This window comes from Musa acuminata, chromosome BXJ2-7 (assembly GCF_036884655.1).
Source record: "Musa acuminata AAA Group cultivar baxijiao chromosome BXJ2-7, Cavendish_Baxijiao_AAA, whole genome shotgun sequence".
Lineage (NCBI taxonomy): Eukaryota > Viridiplantae > Streptophyta > Magnoliopsida > Zingiberales > Musaceae > Musa > Musa acuminata.
Window position 1 is genome coordinate 30398046 of NC_088344.1, and position 19649 is coordinate 30417694.

Consider the following 19649-nt stretch of genomic DNA (forward strand, 5'->3'; position numbering starts at 1 on the left):
AACTTGAAGCAGAATATGCTTGCCGCTTTCATGTGATCAATTGAATTGTTTGCTTGCTTCACGAGAACACCACATTCTGAACCCATTGCTTTCTTGTGGCCACCAACCGGAGAAAGGGAGTCTATATAACTAGCCGAGCGAGGATTTTCCCATGACCTGTTCATCTCACGTAGAGATGGTGATTTGGTTATAGTTATAGCGATCTATGATCGAAGAATGAGAAAATACCCAGATAACGGAGATCCATGCGTCACCAGATGGAACCTCGGCCGAGTGCGGCCGAGTGACACTGTTTGCACACCGGATACTTCATGTTCACGGCAATGGCCGACATGCCGAACAGCCATCGAGCGTTGAATGTAAGGCAGGAATGGCCCATTTCTCACATACGAGAGGGATACGAGTGGAAAGGGCGCTCTAATGAGCTGTGAATCGAAACAATTTCTACCTATCGATCCCTGTTCTTTTGATATGAAGTATAGCCAACAGGTCAAGAGAAGACGAGTACACACGCATCGCCGATGCTGTGACGTTACTTTCTGAGGTTGGCAATTTGTCACTACAATCCAAGCGGAAGCCATGCACGCGAGGCGTCGCCATGGAAGAACTCAACAACATGATGCCTTCCCGGGTCTCCTCAAAGGGGAGAGACCGATGGAAGCAGCCAAACTTGGTCCCCGATCGTGATGGGACGCGAGAGGTGGAAGCAAGGAGGGTGGAGAACCAGGCCAAAGGTGGTGGGGCTGAGAGATGGCCAACTGGGTCACCTTATGGAATCGGCTCCGTTACGTCTTCCACTGCTGTTGCTCTCGTCGATAGATCCTTCTCCAACTTTGCTTCTTCACTCATTTCGTCCCTCGACGTCAAGAACGCCTATAAATTGCCTGGTAATCAGCAGCACCTAGCACACTCCAGATAGAAAGCACAAGTGCAATCAGGGAAGAAAGAGCGTGTCATGGATTCCTTTCCGGTTATCGACATGGAGAAGCTTTTGGGAAGGGAGAGAGGAGCAGCCATGGAGATCCTCCGAGATGCTTGCGAGAAATGGGGCTTCTTTGAGGTGCTGAAGCATACATAACTGGTTTTGCTTCTTTGAACTATATATATTGCTAAAAATGTACTATTTGCGCATGCAATCTGTGTGTAGATTTTAAACCATGGCATCTCACATTACCTCATGGATGAAGTGGAGAAGGTGAACAAAGAACAGTACAACAAATGCAGGGAGCAAAAGTTCAACGAGTTCGCCAACAAAGCACTGGAAAACGCCGACTCAGAAATCGATCACCTCGACTGGGAAAGCACCTTTTTCCTGCGTCATCTCCCCGTCTCCAACATTTCTGAGATCCCCGATCTTGATGACCAGTATAGGTTGCACGATCTGATCATGATGTCATCTTCTAGCCTTGTCTTTTCACCTTGCTCATCGTTTCGTTTCTTGGGACGATGACTGCGTGCAGGAAGGCGATGAAGGAATTTGCTGCAGCGATAGAGAAGCTGGCAGAGCGGCTGCTCGACTTGCTGGGTGAGAACCTGGAGCTGGAGAAGGGGTACCTGAAGAAAGCCTTCTCTAATGGATCCAAGGGGCCAACCTTTGGGACCAAGGTCAGCAGCTACCCGCCATGCCCGCGCCCGGACCTGGTGAAGGGCCTGAGGGCGCACACCGACGCCGGAGGCATCATCTTGCTCTTCCAGGACGACCAGGTCAGCGGCCTGCAGTTCCTCAAGGACGGCGAGTGGCTGGACGTGCCCCCCATGCGCCACGCCATCGTCGTCAACCTCGGCGACCAGCTCGAGGTTTGGGTCCTCTTTGCTCTCGTTTCCGCTGCCCGTCGTCTGTGATGTTGAATGCAACGAGGTCTGCAGGTAATCACCAATGGCAAGTACAAGAGCGTGGTGCACCGCGTGGTGGCTCAGACTGATGGCAACAGGATGTCGATTGCCTCCTTCTACAACCCCGGGAGCGACGCTGTGATCTTCCCGGCCCCCGCTCTTGTGGAGAAGGAAGCAGAGGAGAAGAAGGAGGTCTATCCGAGGTTCGTGTTCGAGGATTACATGAAGCTCTACGTCGGGCATAAGTTCCAGGCCAAGGAGCCAAGATTCGAAGCCATGAAAGCCATGGAAGCAGTTGCCACCCACCCAATCGCTACCTCTTAAGTGACAGCCCCCAAGTTAGTGCATGTCGCTGTACTTCGCGTTAGGAAGCTGTCGTGTATGTCTATGCAACCCGATGGAAGCGTGGTATGTACGTGTTTGAGCCTTTTCTAATGAAGCAAGTCATATTATATATATATATATATATATATATATATATAAATAATTACTCTTCAAAATTTTCTTGAATTTTCTCTTTTGTTAATCTTTTTATCCCAATATTTGATAGGAATCCAAAGATTAAGAAAAAAGAGTATGGTAATTAATTAGGGATCATATATACTGTTTTAATCAAGAAAATTTCCAGATTTCTGGATTAGTGGCCAACCTTAAGGGGATTAGTACTAAACCGCCCATCTTTACCTATCTAAACACAGCCTGCCGGAGGAGTCGAAGAACTACAAAACCCTAAACCTTGACTACTACTCCTCTTCCTTCCAGAATCATGGATTCTTCTCCTCCCTCGCATGCCAGATCCGATCAAGATTCGCTACCGACCGCCTCCGCAGCTCCGGACCAGACGATCGCGGACGGGGGAACAACGGTGGCGGCGGACGACGGAGGAGAGGAGAAGAAGGGAGAAGCGAATGGAGGAAGCGAAGTAGAGGAGGAGTGCGGTTTCTGCCTCTTCATGAAGGGCGGCGGGTGCAAGGATGCCTTTGTCGCGTGGGAGAAATGTATGCAGGAAGCCGAGAAGCGCGACGAGGACATCGTCGACAAATGCTCCGAGGCCGCGGCCCTCCTCAAGAGGTGCATGGACGCCCACCCCGACTATTATGAGCCCATCCTCCGAGCCGAGCAAGCTCTGGCCGACTCTGCTGCTGCCGCGGCCGCCAATGATCGTGACTCGGAGGATGAGAAGAAGAAAGGGAAGCATTCGTGAATCCCTATGCCTCTTCTTATTCTTTTTTACCTGATGTCTTGGGTTTCCCCATGTCTTCTGGTTTGACAATGGATTCTTGGATGGATGGATCGATGAGTTCCTTTTAACATAGCTCTTCTTTTAGTTATCGAATCGTGAAATTAATCCACTTTGGTAGGCGTCATGTTTGGGGAACCTAAAGCGATACATTCTTCCTTTGTAGAACTAGAAAATTTTGAAATCATGCACAAATTTTGGTTCCTGTTTGAGTTACTTCTTGTCTGTCTTCCGGTTCGCATAGCTACGATCTACCCTTTTAGTGATTAATTGATTACATGATGCAAACCCTTAGGACATGATATCTGCAATTATATTATAGATTGTGAATCTTTATCTGAAATATTACCATGGTATGGTAAATTGAACAATTTGTTGGAATTGTTGTGAGTTCACAAACATTTTCTCTTATACACAGCATAATATCACAAAAATGATTGAAAGGAAGCAAATGCTTAGAACCCAAAATTTTTATGTCTTATAAGAGCTATCTCTGCCTTTGGGCGTCGAGAGAGATTGTCAGGGTTGAAAGTTTCTAATGACTTTTATATTTAGTGTTTTGTGCCACTAATTTGTCAGAATTAAATGAGATTTGTTGATGGTGAGATTAGACGCCAGCATTATTTTAAGCAAACTGCATCTTATACTCTGCAACCATGAAAATTATTGCTGTATCAAACTTGTTTTCCTTGTAGTTCATTAATGTTCTTTTTGAAACTATTCCTGCTGTATGATCAGCAATATGATCTAGTCAGTTTCCAAGTGATTTTTCTAAGTTTTACATAGATTCTGTTGAACTCGTATGTTATTGATGGCTATTTCATCTGTTCAATTTCTTCTAATTTACTGATGGCCATTTCTTATCTCATTAAGAAGTTTCAAAATGGAATTTCTGTTAACTTTTAGCACATTAGATGAATGATCTCCACAATTCTGGGATAATTTTCTATATAGTTCATCGTTTTTCTAATTGGTGCTGGAGATTCTCGAGAAAATTTATAAAATAGAATTCAACAGTGTGCGTGTTGTATCAAACTTTAGGAGTAATGATTCCTTTGTGGAATCTAATCTTAGCTAATACACCATGAACCTCTGCCTCTCTGATGCGACACTTCTACTGTGTGTTGGTGTCATTCTTTTCATGTTCTGATTGAACCGATCACATTGTCTTGCCTGCTTTAATACAGGAATTGATAAAAAATGCTTGTTCATGTTACCTATTTCTACCTCGCCTTGATCAGGAAGGATATTAGGTTGATAAGAGTGTAGAAGAGCCAAATACGAATAAATGTTTAATCTTTAAGAGTCTCTCAACTTGTGGATAATTGTTGAATCACACGATACTGTATTCCCTTATGTATTACTAAAACAGAGTATGCCTAACTCACAATATTTAGGTTACCATTCCTAGCGATTCATTTGAAGTTGCATTCTTCTTTATGTGCATGTGCTAAAAACATGAACACTAAGGATTTTGTTGGGATCACATATGTGACAACCAACAAATTGGATTCGAGACCCCCAAGTCTCACCTTTGCCATATGCGATGATGTCTGAATAAAACTCACACTATAGTTATCTTTAACAGAATATCTGATCAGATCATGATGTTCCGATTAGTAATGTTGATGAATGTTATTGGCAGATTTTTATTTGCTTTTTTACCTGATGTTCAATGTCAAATATGCAATTCACTCGTCTAAACAGGTAGAAACTTTGGGAGAACATGTTCTGTAGGCAACCAGCTAGTGAATGCGAGGCTGATGGCAAAAGTCTTACTTGGTACATGTATTCTTATTTTTCTCATCTCCATCAAACACAATTGTCATGGTTTATATTTTATTAACTTTGTTAGTGTCCTATATTTTTTTTAGCCAAATAGAAGCTCAAACTTGCTAAGCTTCCATGTTTCCGATGCAAATGAATGTAAGCATGCCTCATCTTTTTGGTGACCACTCCAAATAATAAACAGTCTAGTCAGTTCGGTTTCAATTCTAACCAAGTTTAATTTTGATTCGAATTGAACCGTGATCCGGGCTAGCTACGAGAAGGCATGGCTTCAAGAAGTATTGCCTTTTCCTATTATGTTCTTGAAGCAAACAAAAGGAGCAGCAGCTCAAGCATCCGTTGGGTCTCTGAAATGGAGAGGGACAAAATGACATGCACATCGATTACGTTTTAGCTCTTATTCAAGTACATTGAATCGAGAAAGTAAGGAACACTACATCAAACTTAAGCTTCTTCATCTTGTACTAATGGTTTGGAGTTTCCTCAGTGTATCAACACTTCACTTCACAGTGGGCGTCGTTGCGAAGGACCCAGACCTGATCTTTCTCCTTGAGCTCTGGATAAACTCTGCGGCCTTGTTGTTGATGGTCTTCGTCCTCGTCACCGCTGCAGTCGGTGGCACTGGCTGCGGTTCAGCCACTGCTGCCGGTGGTGCTGGCATGGGAACTGCTTTCTCTGGAGCTCTTGGCACTGTTGTACTCCCAGGTTTGTAGGTAGTGGCAAGGGGAGGTGGAACTGGAAGAGGTATAGGCTTATCTGTCGTTGGAGGTGGTGGGTCAACCTTCTGAAGCTGTTCTTTCGCCGTTGCTGCTCGAGGCTTTGCTGACGGAGGCAGGGCGATGGCGTCGGGTTCTGGTAGTTTAGCTGGTTTTGGCTTCGTTGCAGTAGCAGGACTGTGATCGGTCTTGAGGCCGTTCATGCCATAGTCGGAGTGGTCGGCGGTGGCGGGTTGCTTGTGGAAAGTTAGGCGACGGAGGGGCCGAAATGCTGCATTGAAGCTGAGGGCATTGAAGAGCCTTTCGCACACGCCCAATGGCTTGGAGTCTGCTGCATCCTTTGCCATTCGAGAGTTGGTATGCTCAAGACTGGAGATTTTGGTTGAGCGAGGCGAGTTTTAATGGCGGTTGATGACCCTTTTGAGAGAGAGAGAGAGAGAGAGAGAGAATATAGTAATGCATGGTGTGCCGGTGAGGTATATGCTGGAAGAGGGAGAGAGAGAGAGAGAGAGAGAGAGGGATGGCGTAGAAACAAAGTGGGAACGAAAGCGTATCGCTTTGCTTGCTTTTGTGAGATGCCAAGAAATTTTTGCTCTGTTTCCTGCGATGGAATCGTGTTCTGTTTTTGCCTCGACTTTTTTAGGGGGAGAGTTCACATTATTTAGATGAAAGCAAAAAAAGCCAATGAAAGAGAGAAGATAAATTATAGTAACCAAGTGGACCACAATAATGGAAACTCAACTGAGCAAACACAAGCAAGCACACCACCAAGTCAAGAACAAAGATTATACTCGATTTGAGTTCACTACTCGAAAGATTGTCTTCTTGTTCTATGTTTTTTATATGCCTGTGATTAGGAAGAATCTTTGTACACATCAGCAAATTTTACAACAATTGTAATTTTACAACGATTAGGAAGAAGCTTATCAAATTTTGGAGTATTACTTAAACAAGTGTCACAATATGATAACAAATTCTGAATATCACAACAACACAGTCGTAAAGTCGCAACATATAAAATTCTTAATACTGTATGAGTGTAGCCATGCACAAGCGCCTTCTCCATGTTCTTCATAGATAACTTGGGTACATTCACCTTCTTCCTCATTCTGTTCAGAAAATCTTAATGCGCTTTCACGTGTATATCATTATAATACAATCGAACACTTTTTGAATGCATAAATTCTAACAACTGTAAATTTGAGAATCTGTACCATGAAGAACATAATCAGAGGCTATGACATACTCCAAAGAGGAGTCTCACAATTTACAAAGAGAAGCAAACTACCGACTTGTAAAATCAATCACATCTAACAATCACATGTCTGATAATATCGGAGATAGGATGTGATTCCTTCCTTAAGGCTACCTTTGGCAAGCTTATATCAGCTGTCAGTAGATGACAATGGCTACAGATAAGTCTAGAGCTGGCATTCATAATCTTTCAAAAGAGCCACAGCATCAAATGAGAATATTGTTAAGCTTTCTCTAAAATATCAGTGACGGAAGGTCTTGACAACTTGATCGATTCTTTTACGACACAGTGGGCAGCTAGTTAAGTGTGAAGAGCATGTGGTGCAGCAGCACATATGACCACACCTGGAAAGGTACAAATCACCATTCTTAGTACAATAACCAATTTTATGGTGAGCTTTATATGAAAGAAAACCATTAGCACAAACAGCACTAAAAACAAAGGAAAAGGGGTAGTTTTGATGGTATTCTCATCTATGAGGCACATTAAAAATATATCTGAACGTTTCAAGCACTTTCCAGAGGAAATGTATGAAATATTGTTGTGCTAATACAGCCTCAATAATACAATACAATGAAATATATGGGTACCTAACTTTAATAAAACGATAACTCACTAAATTTAAAAGATAAATAAAGTATGGATTCCATCACATCTCAACAACAACAAGAGTATTACAGTAAGGAGAATTCCATGGTCTTCCCCTCGAAGAATAACAAATGATGGCTTAGACCTATGAATAATATTTGCATATAATTCCTATGCAAAATACTATCCGATTTTGCAGATCCAGAAGAATGAATACCAATAATTACCTTCAAACATTAGGTAATTATACAAAATCAGATTGTGCCGATTGTGAGGACTGGTAGCAAAAGTTTTCCAAAAATTGTAAAACCTAAAACGGGCATCTTATCATGTATACATAATATAAGCATGTCCCATGCATATAGCCTGTGAATACATGTCAAGTCATGCAACACAAACAAAAATGATGAATGTATGCAAATAATGAAGCAGGAGGCTGGCACTGTTCATAAACCAGATATCTAGTGGCTCAGCTTTTTTTCAGCTTGGGCTCCACCTGGAAACCTAGACCAAAGCAAATGCAAATCAGACAACCAGCCCATGACAATTCACCTGTTAAAGAAATACGAACAAGAATAACATCTATAATTTTTCTAATTTTTTCTTTGGTTAAGACTGGCCTCAAATCATATGCATCCTCCCAATTCGCCATCACCAATAGCCACACCACCCTCCTCTCTAACTCCACTTCTTCCCTCTTCCTGACCCCCTTTCTCAACCAAGATCTCGATTGAATGCAAACACCAGCCCATCAATGCCTCTGTGCTGTCCCTCCACGTCATCCACATACACCAACATCCTCTTTGGTCTACTTCTGTTCCATCAGAATGCTTTTGTAGCAGGTCTTTCTATTACCGATATGGATCTCACCAATCGGGCCACATGCCTCCCCCTCCATAAGCTCATCGATGGCATCGACCTCTATATCGAATAGGTAACCAAAAACGTCAAGCTGCATTGCCCTTCAGCAGGCCCCAAGGTAAGCTCAAGGTCCAGGTTGCCATGCAGGAGCCTACCCAATACTACAATGCCCCTTACCTTACCCCATTCCTCCCTGTACACACCTAAATCTTCTTGGACATATTGGTCCGGTGTGCAAAGATAAGCAAAATGTTTTTGTTGTTACCGGTCTAATATACAAAAGCTAGCAGTTACTCAGTCCCTCATGTCATCCATGTTACAAAGAAGGCAGAAAGTGCAAGTGGAATTGAAGGTGCGGACTGAAGGTCTGGATGAATTGCATTTGCTTTGGACTAAAGATTTGAATGGATTGCTTTTGCCTCCAAAGCCTAAAGATTTAATTTTCAAAGAATTCATTGTTCATGTCACCCATGGTTTCTATTTGTGTTTTTAGTGTAATTTTGTATTAAATCTAATTGCTAAAACTATTCTGCAGATTGTTTGCCTTCATCTAATCATAAATAGATTGGGTTGGATAATTATCATGCAAAAAACCAACCTGTAGAAAAGAAAAAAATTTCAAGCCTACCACATTCACCACAATGGTAATAATGTTTTGTTGGACTCCATTACTATTCAAATGGTGAAATTCCTATTTTTGCTCAGATGTTGCACAAGAATAGCCACTAGAAGTCATTGGGACACATATCTGTCAAGCATTCTACGTTAGCCTAATGTTAGTATAATATGCAAATGAAGTTTTGCAACAAATAGGAAGGATGATCTTACATTTAGAGATTTCCAAAATGCAACACAGCCAAACATAAAATGTGTTAATTCTGAATGAAAACTGAAATCTCTATAACAATCCACTTGTTCCTTCTATTGAGATTCTATTTTGGGGTTGCCTTGAATAATGAGATCACCTCTGTAGTTTCTTTGCTCTTCTACATCCTTTTATGCATGATTGACTTCTCACTTGCAAGTATAGTGTTAGTACCAGGATTGAACTCATCTAGAAAACAATATAATCAGGATAGATGATATTGGTCGATCAGGATCATCCTGAGGAATATGCCGAGAAAATAATCTAAAACGAAATGCATGTCTATCTAAATCTTAAAACCATATAAAAATAAAAAACACTAAAAAACATTGAATAGAACTTGAGAAATAAAATATTGTATGCTAAAAGATTCCAAATTATCTTCATATCTTGTACTATATCTATATTTTCAAATAAAAGATATTTATTGAAGCAATATAAACTTGCAGAATTACAATGTATTGCAGTGATTTAAAATCAAACAACTATGAAAAAAGGATTTGATGTTATATGAAGTATTAACGTAACAGGTATCTAGTGTCATATCAAAAGAAGCTAAGAGTAAACAGACTAGGTATAAGTATCACATTACATCATCATCAGTAACAAAAATCTCATTGACCAACAGAATGATACAAGAAAATCATGTGCATGGCAGAATAGTATGTCTCTTGTGCTCAAGAGGCTAAAAGTGCCAAACAAAATCAACATATTGATCTTCCACAAATACAAGAATCTTCTATTTGAAATTGTCATTTCAAATTGATTGCAAAAGTGGGGGCATGGCATAAGCTCATACGAAAAAAGCTAGGACATAAATAAATTATGAACTAAAGGGAAAAATTTATGTTGCATTTGAATTGAAAAAGGAACAAAAAAGTTTTGACAAGCTTACGGGACAAAAACAGCATTATATTCTTGCTCAAGGCAGATCACACATATGTCTAACATCAGATGATCCTTCTTCATGTTATCTGACAGTTTTTCAGACTCTTGGTTTGATCCTGAACAAAGTTATAGTCAGGGAAGAGTGTTGGTACTATCTTACGACTGTTTCACAAGTAAACCTTAAAAGATCTACCTTCAGCATCCCGTGCTTGGCGCGCTGCTGCTGCACTGAGAACCCTGCAAAGATGAACAGCATCAAATAATATCAAACCAGGAACAACTAAAAGAAGGAAACACTATATGTGCATGGGTTTATTAAAAAAAATAGTCTCAGTATTACATGACCAGTTAAAATGACAAACACGAGAGATAGAGAGAGAGAGAGAGTAATTCCGTAACTATTTGATTTCCCTTAGGACCTTGAGGCATCAGTAACATCCACCAGAGCCCTTTTTGTTTTCTAATCCACCAGAGTCAAATTGAAGTACTGAACATGTATTATGCTCTTTACTTGACTATATATTCTAACTTACCTCCAAAACTGTCTAGTAAGTAGATAAATAATAATGTTATACTCCATGTCATCCTTTTCTCCATTGATAAGAATCATCTCAATCGGGGGGTTTAAATAGGTACACGGGCACTTGCCTAGGCACTTGGATCAAGCGAGGCCTGAGCGCCTTAAGCCTCGGCCAGGCGATGCGCTTCAATGAAGCGTTACATGGGCACTCGCCTAAACCCAAGCGCCGGGAGCCTCGGGCGAGTGCTCGACTGAAGCGAAGCAACCGAACCAAACTGGTAGTAAGTTTGGTTCGATTGAACAATAGCTTAGTTGGTTCGATTGAACCAGCCAAACTACATAATGTTACTAAGTTTGCCTCGGACATTTTGGGACCTTGACGTCTAACGCTTTTTAAAACATTGATCTCAAAATGTAAAGTCGAATGGAATTAGTAACATCAACCAGAGTCGAATTGAACATGTATTACGCTCTATACTTGACTATTTATTCTAACTTACATCCAAAACTGCTTGGCAAGTAGATAAATAATAATGTTATACTCCATATCATCCGTTTCTCCATTGATAAGAATCATCTCAAAAAGTACTTATCTCGCATTTATATGTACCAGTCAAATTTGCACACCATTTGATTGTAGTTCCATAGTGGTCCATATGAACCAGGCTTAATTTTTTAGGAGTATATGGATAATCCTTTCCCAGCATTTATTTTTCCTCTTTCCTCTTGTTTGTCTCCTCAATCGTAACTCATATGGCCATCCATAATGTTGTGTGATACAATGTCTGTGGCACACAGCTTGTCGATCACACTGATGGACCGACACGATGAGAGGCAAACAATACATATGACAGAAGAACTCCCAAATGGAGAATTCACGTTGCCTGGGCCTGTTCAGTTTGTGGCTGCAGCATTAGTAGCCAAGATAAGTCATCCATGGCAAAATGCCAAAACGGGATGGTAATCAACAACAGAGGAGCATACTGGCTTCATGGCATCAGCTAACAATGGTAAGCCTATGATGAAAGACAAACAGTGGGGGCACCCTTCCCACATTCTTTTTTCTGTTATTTTATCTTCTGTTAGTGGGGTGGAGCAATGAAGTTTTATTCCTTCTTATTTACTTATAATACTATCTCATAATAAAGCATGTATGTGCAATAGATAATTAACATACATATTTATTATTAAATTGTCAGAACCTGGGTCTTGCAACCCAGATCATAGCTAAACAAGGAAAACCCACACATTATATGTAGGAATTCATTGCTGCAAGGGAAACACTTCACTGTGATTTTTTTTTCCTCTTTCAATCCATAGTTGTTTCTTTGTGTCATTTTCCAAAATCCACATCATTTCCAACATACGATGGGCATAACACATTGCAAATACTAGATATAAGTAGTGCAAATGAAATTTGCTTTGATAGAGATCCTACCCAAAATTAACTCTTCCAACCCTATACAAGAAGTTAAAAGGATAAAGCAAAACGGGGCCTACAAACCCCAAACCCAAATCAATACTTGAAAATTCAGAACTGTCATGTCAAATTGGACCTGAAATTCATCACTTAGACTAGACTAAATTCAGACCATATAGATTGGAATTCAATGTTACATTGGTTAAGTCAGTCAAATGAACATGATGACCCTTCCAGGTCTGTTCGGTGACAACCAGATGATACTTTGAGGTCTCATAAGCCCAGACATACTTACATCATAAACATCTAAAGGATGCAATGGGTTCTTTGATGTTAAAAAGCCAAATTCACACACGGAAAACTTCTAATGAGAACCAGTGTGCAATTTGCTAATCCTAACCTTAAAGGCAATCTGGATTATATTTGAATGTCAACATTAATAACAAAGTTTTCACCTAATCATGCCACAGATAAGCATTTCATTGCCATTCATTGAGTTGCCCAGTTCTTAGTTACTGAACAGCTACTAAAATACAAAGCTTACCTTTTCTGCAACTCCCGGCGTCTCCTCCTCTCCAAAATATACTGCAGTGCATGCTTTGCAAGCAGAAAGACCCCAAAGACTGTAAACCCCATGGAAGCAAATTGGTACCATCTGTTGAGTATCTTCACATTATCAGTAAATCGTGTATAGCAATTAAGTATTTACAAAAACAAACAATCACTAGGAAACCACCTAGCCCATTTTCCAAGATTTACAATTAACTGATCAATGTTCTTTGGGGACACATAAAATGGCCCTTTGTGGGGTCGCTGAATCCTGATTTTTCCAACATCATCTTTAACTGCCTGTTCAGAGACAAGAACCACAGAAAGTTACAAGAAGCCATGCATATACTTTTAGGCATGCTTGAAGATATTGACAATAATACCATGGTCTACGACATAGCATAATGATTTCACTTCAACTGAGCTATCAGAATGTGTTGTTATTTACTTTGAAATAAGAAACATTCAGTAAAGAAGAATACTCGATAATAAAGTTCAGAATGATGACAAATACTGCAGCAATTATCTACCTCACCAACAATAGTCAATGCAGTACCAGTAGGAAGGATTCTCTCAGTTCGCTTAACTCCAAGCATCTACAACAAAACACAAATGTCATCAACAAAAAAAGGACCAACAATAACTTCTTTCCCTAAGAAATTTGGTATTACAAACCTTAAGACCCTGTAGGTAGTCCAGCGTCCCACGGACCAAAGATCGCCCTGAATCCTCAAAAACTTCACTTGCAACAGTTAATACCAAGCCTGTAGCACCTCGAGCACCAACAACATAGACACGTCCAGACCCATCATCCTTGTAATGGCAAAATTAACTTAGTTCAGTATTTTCTCTCAAACATCATCATAAAAGAACCTGATATCTAAACCCAATTAGCATAAAAGTGTCTAGTTGCCATATATTGGCAATAATAACAGGTTGGGTCAGTATGTATGACATAATAGCATACTATTTGTAGCTTTGACGCATACACATTAAGTATTAAGCAAGCATGTCTTTCTGGTTATGACATACATATCTAGTTTCAGAGACAAAACATATTAAGTTAATAGGGAAGAACTAATAGATAAGGCCAAAAAAATGAATCGGAAAATTGACAGAATTCACTGAACATAAGGACCTTAATAGTAATAACTGGGGCACTTAAAGCTTCTTGAACAAGCTATAAAAATCTAAACTCAACCTTGAGCCTCTAAGAAGATCACATAATTTTTCACTTAAAACAGAAAGGTAACTCATTAGATGTCCTAGATCATGACACAAAAATGTGAAGACAGTTACTGCTATGACCTTGTTATATGAATAAAGTTACCAAGTATAGCAAGTCAGCAACTTTCAGCATGCAATACATTAATATTGGATGTAACTAGCTTTAGACATATGTGTTTGAATAACGTCATGCCTGCATAAACCAAACATGCTACCAGTATAACGTGGTACATTTTCCACAAACAAACATGTTGCCACCAAATCTTGTGGGACAACTACTTTTGTTTTAATAAAACCTAGAATTGCTGAAAAGCCGTAAAAAAGAAAATCATAAAAGAATTCTAGTCATCAAAATGTTAATTTCATCAATTAATTCATATATAGCAATACAAATAAAACAACACCAGAGCCTGCATAGAAAGCAGCACAATCGCTACTGACCAAGTACCAAGGGACCTCTTTGCTCATGGAAAGCATCAGAGCAGAATCTTGTATCCAGGATCCAGCATCATTATGTTTTAAGAAGTGTTGTTCTGCCTGAAAAAGTATCAGATGAATACATTACATCTGATGGAACTAACAAAATAGCCAACTTCGAAATATTGAATCTAATGAGTGTTCAAAGTTTTACGAGGACAGAATATGTACCGTTTCCTCAACTATAACACCTCTTAGACCACTTTGCTCACAGTTGATAGGTGTTTCTGAACCAACTCGTCCAGTCACAGTAACAACAAGAGGAAGGACCTTGCAAGCAGTATCTAGGAGAACAGCTAAACAAAACAGGACATAGTAATTAATAGTTCATAGAGAAATTCATTTGCATAGCAACAAAAGACAAGATTGGAGGGGACTAACCCAAAACCACTGATGGATGTGCAACTACCAAAGAAGTAATTCTTATACTTAAGGATTGCACAGATCAAGAGAAATTGGTTGACAAGACATGGTGTGTTCAGTAAGATACGAATAAGTGCAAATCATTATATAGTGAAATACCTGAACCTTGAAAGCACAAAAGTTAGTATTAAACCATATATGAGCTTTATAAAGTACCAGAAAACTGAAACCATATATGAGTTTTATAAAGTACCAGATTACTGCTACAATAACCAAGGTTTGCCGTACCATGGTGTACCGCCCAATATAGACAGTGGTACATACCAGTCTGATGGGAGACCGGTATGGGCGATACATACCGGTTTGTTGGTATGTCCCACCATACCATGTGTGGATACGTCGGTACAGTTTAGTATGCGCAATACCGATAGCCGATCGGTATATCGGTACGGACCGGTAAGGTGAATCATGACAATAACTACTCTATTGGTCTGAACTTGAATCATTCATCTGCACAGCAGTGATATAGAAAGTTCAAAGCTCAGACTTCCCACTGCTAGATATTGTATGATCTATTCAGAAAGTGCACCACAATTTTTGCACCAGATGCTAACTATTTTCAATAAGTTATAAAATTTAATGAACATAATTACACTCAAACCAGGGAAGGTGAGTCTTGATGCCATGGTAAAGTTGGTCTTGATGGTCTGGGTGACTAGGATCAAAGTCATGGAAAAGCCTCTCTGCTTGCATGGGTAATTTACATCGACTCTCACTATACCCTATGTCAGCTTGAAACTCATGCACTGAGCCACTTTAAAGTATAATGTTCATATTTATTGGTCCGACAGACCAGTACTGAATCATATGGAGTGGTGATTGTTGATATTTTAATTTTTTATGATTTTTTAAATGATATACAGGTACTAAACCAGTTTGACAATTTGAAATTGGTCCGATACCAGTATTCAAATCCACGATCATAGCAAGTGGAGTTAAGATGGAACAACAAGTCTAGAATACATATTGACATGTGTTCAAGGCCATGATCCCAATAAGTCGAGTTAGGGTGGAACACCAAGTCCATGTTACATATAGACCAGCGTTCAAAACAATGATCCTAAACTTATCCATGTAACCATAGAGTGCAAGTACTTGGTTATGGTTTAGCATGCACATGTGGGGACAGCATGGCCTTCCGCACATGGATTTGCATTCTAATTGCCTACTTTTCCTAGAGAGACTCTCTACTTTAAAAGCTAGAAATGTTTCTTGAAAATGATCTATTAATTATCATTTCAAGCATTACAGGTGGCTCAAAAATGGATTGCTTGTGCCAACCATAACAACGAAACCCAACATTAAGCATGGGTGTCAACTGGAATCATATGTTAGGCATGCAAGTACAGAAACTCAATTAACTTACAGCTATAAATTTAAAATACCAGCACATGATGATTCTTGCCAAAATAAATTGTTTGGTTTTTAGGCATTAAAAAATACCAAATCTCCTTATGTTCGAGACCAATATCCACCCTAATAACCAAGTAGCTCGGGCAAGAACATCCACTTGATGTCATAGATAACCCAAACAAAATATTATCCTCTATCTCTTTGCGATAGAATATGTCAAGCGTTGCAAGAAAATGGTAGGGACCACAATGACCAAATTTTATCCATCTAGCAAGGAAATTAATCGAATCAAAACAGAGTAGCCGGGACAGATGCTTTTCGTGAAGTAAATTTCATATACTTCAATCAGACAGCAAACAAAATCCCAATAGCATGACCCAGTTGACAGACCCTATGTCTACAGCGAAGATCACAAGATGAATTTGAGACGAGGGCACGGACTCACCCAAATCCTTCAGTTGGTTAACTCTGGTGACCGATCTGAGAACATTCGCATCCCTGCACGAGAAACACATCCGAATCAACGCCATGCCGCACTAAAATCGACCAAACGGACAACTAACCGGAGACGGCGCACACCTTCCGCTGTTCCGCCCCAAGAGATACAGCGCAGCTGCACTTGCGCAGCAGCCCAATCCACCCCATGGAATCATCCTTGATACAGGTTGAAGAATCCAAGAAAAAGGGAGGTAGATAATAGAGATCGGTGAAACGACTATTTGGTGTTCAAATGATGGTAAGAAATAGGGAGAGGGGGAAGGAAATAAATCAAATCTGAGGCGGCGAATCTCCGATTGAGCGAGGAAAGAGAAAAGAAAGCGCCCTTTTTCGATGCGAGTCCGTCGCGAGAAGCTAATCCAAGTCCCAACCCCGACCGACAGTCCGAAAAGAGACCAAAATAAGAAAACATTATATATATATATATATATATATATATATATATATATATATATATTTATATTTACATTACAGAGTTTAAGTTAAAAAGGTATCAGAGTATAACATATAAAGAAAAGTCTCAAATGTTTATTAAAATATTTAATTTTAGTTAGTAAGCAAATGATAAGAGACTGACGAAAATATTGAATGATAAATGGAAGTAAAGTAAAGTCAAACTATAACTAATTATATGAGGTAATATGTAATTAGTCTCCTATAATAATATTAATTTTTACTTAGATTTTGTAAGGTTTTGTATATCATTGTGATCAATATGAGTTAATTATTCATATAATAACATTAAAATTAACATTAACACCCCTTTAAAATATTATAAAACGTGAGAGTGAAGCATTTTAAGCTTAAAATTTTACTTTTAACTATACTTATGGCTTAAGTTTATTGGGTAGATATTAATCAAACTGACATAGATCAAATAGATTTAATATTTGGAGGGTCTGGAAAACAAAATATTTGAAGGAATATGCATTTAACATTAAATTTTGTTAGATGGGTATTACCAAAATAATTATAATACAATATCATCATCAAATTGATATTTTATACATTAAAATTTATTTAATGAAATTAACCTTAAATCACTTCTAAATAGGTATGCAAATTCTGGATGTCTAAAACCATCCTGTATTGTTGTGGCCACAGAATCCCAGGAGACAAAAGTGAAGATCATTGGACATATCCACATTTTTCATGGAATATAAATAAACAGGTAAATCGTGTTCTTACATGAATCACAATCATCAACACCGTTTATCAGGCAACACTCCCTGATTGATATGGGCTTGTCCATTAAGCACAAATACAGGTTTAAGGGCTCAAGGGAAGGGTAAAGGGAGCAATAGAGTTTTGATGGCAGAACTAAAAGCTCAGAAGGTATTAAGGTAAGCAGATCTGACCCATTAATGCAAATTAAGTTGATGCATCCAGACAGCAATTTCCAAAACTCAGAGAATTCAAATTGTGTAGAAGTTACTTTTATATGCTACTAAACAATTTGCCATACAAGCATCATCTCAGCATCAGATTTGGTCACCTCTCTGACAACCAGCAGAATGCACACCCCAAGTGGGACATTTTGCGAAAAGATTGAAGCCCAAGGGATTGACAAGGCGAAATCTATAAGAAAGAAAAGAAAACAAAATCAGATGCTCTGTTCAGACAAGAAATTAATATATACTGAATAAAGATCAGCTGAAAAGTAACTTCATCATTAAGAATGCAACAGGAAGAGATAAATAGATCCTAAAGGCAATTTCACCAATTTAATTTATGAAGATATCAATCACCGTTACCAAGCACGTCAAAAGCTACCTACAGATGACAGACTATTTGTAAAGACCAGAAAAGAAAAAACAGTGAAGCCAACCAGGATTCTTGAGTCTTCATGCATGAGATCCAGAAAATCCAAGAATCGCAAAAGATAGAAAGCAAATGAGATTACCTTCAGGAAAGAATGGATCGCTTTAATTGTCAAATTCTCACCAAGTGGAATGAGATAACCTTATGAGGATTACTGATCAGCATATATCTTCCAAATGAGTACCATTAATCCAATAGAACGCCTGAGATCTCTTTTCTGTTAAGAATGGAGAGCATAGATGGCAAGATAGAAGAGCGCTACTGAAGATTGGTTAAGATATGAAACCTGATCATACATCAAAAGGCAGATCTAGGCCATCTGTGCCAGTTACTTTTAATTGATTGATCTTCGGTGTTAATTCTAGGATCACGTATTTAAAAATAATATTTATGAAATATGCAGGTTAAGAAATCTTTTAATATGAAATATCTCATTTTCACAAATTTTATATCATTTTTTGATATTTCATTAAATATTTTCTTGAAGTATCCCAATCCCATAGATCGAATTTTCTGAATCTGTCAATCTCAGTTATGCCCTAGTAAGCTGATCCAATCCCAATAATGATCTTGCTAATTATGATTTATCCATGTCGCTCATCCTTGAATTAGAGAATACCCTAATAGGAAGGTCTAGTCACTAAACAATCTATTGATTGTGAAATCCTAGAATAGACTAAAACTTTTTTCTAGGATAAGTATAAAATAGAGTAAACAAGATAGTACTTGAGATGAAAGAAAAATATAAGAACTACTATGCTCACTCTAGCTCTGGGAGTAACATCCAGAAATGAAAATCTCACACCTTCACATATTCCACACATGAATGATGAAATCAGACCATCAAGAAAATAATATGTTCTCACACCACTCACAAATATTGTGATGTGAAGAAACTAGTATTCATCCATTCATTCATCATTTATTCATGTTTCAATTACAATCCATTTTCCTCTTTTTATAGCTCATTGAATATAAGAAAAAAGAACTAAAAAAGTAAAGAAGAATATAATAAATAAAATAACATATCATAAATCAAAACATATCAATCATTTCATCTTTTCTTCTTTTGGTTTGTCATTCTTCAATTATTATAAAACTTCCTCATAGAAATGAAATAATTCAATGAACCCCTGAAATCTTCAATCAAGACCAAGATGTATTGCCTTCCTAAAACCTTAAATTCTCCAATGAAGCCTAATATTTGTCTCATTCCTTTTATTTGGCTTCTTTTCTTTTCTTTTCTTTTACTTGAGCAATTTTGATAACTGATGAAGAATTATAAAAGATAATGGCATTTGACAATTTATAAAATTTGAAAAAACAA

The 19649-nt window shown here is 38.8% G+C and overlaps 4 protein-coding genes across 7 annotated transcripts; 2 read left to right on the plus strand and 2 right to left on the minus strand.

The window, feature by feature from the left end:
- Nucleotides 1–890: 890 nt before the first annotated feature.
- On the plus strand, nt 891–3164 carry LOC135617539 (1-aminocyclopropane-1-carboxylate oxidase-like). 4 transcript variants are annotated; one of them, XR_010488779.1, is made up of 5 exons: nt 891–1060; nt 1148–1371; nt 1461–1797; nt 1867–2241; nt 2532–3164. XR_010488779.1 is itself a non-coding variant. In XM_065117879.1 (4 exons), the coding sequence occupies exons 1-4, from the start codon at nt 956–958 to the stop codon at nt 2155–2157; spliced, it is 957 nt and encodes a 318-aa protein (XP_064973951.1). In that variant the 5' UTR covers nt 891–955; the 3' UTR covers nt 2158–2333. The 4 variants fall into 4 exon arrangements, 1 of the variants encoding a protein (XP_064973951.1); XR_010488777.1 differs by having other exon boundaries at nt 2596–3164; XR_010488778.1 differs by having other exon boundaries at nt 2629–3164.
- LOC103992250 (uncharacterized) lies at nt 2600–3037 on the plus strand. The gene has a single exon (XM_009411886.2). The coding sequence runs from the start codon at nt 2600–2602 to the stop codon at nt 3035–3037; it is 438 nt and encodes a 145-aa protein (XP_009410161.2).
- Nucleotides 3165–5360: 2196 nt separating the features above from the next.
- On the minus strand, nt 5361–5924 carry LOC135616392 (vegetative cell wall protein gp1-like). Its single transcript, XM_065115578.1, has one exon. It carries the CDS (start codon nt 5922–5924, stop codon nt 5361–5363), a length of 564 nt encoding a protein of 187 aa, XP_064971650.1.
- A 798-nt stretch (nt 5925–6722) lies between these two features.
- On the minus strand, nt 6723–16896 carry LOC103992168 (E3 ubiquitin-protein ligase SP1). The gene is made up of 11 exons (XM_009411774.3): nt 16583–16896; nt 16449–16501; nt 14399–14523; nt 14192–14287; nt 13199–13336; nt 13054–13119; nt 12711–12823; nt 12519–12629; nt 10228–10271; nt 10042–10150; nt 6723–7176 (listed from the first exon to the last, which is right to left on the minus strand). Exons 1-11 carry the CDS (start codon nt 16654–16656, stop codon nt 7074–7076), a joined length of 1032 nt encoding a protein of 343 aa, XP_009410049.1. The 5' UTR covers nt 16657–16896; the 3' UTR covers nt 6723–7073.
- Nucleotides 16897–19649: the final 2753 nt, after the last annotated feature.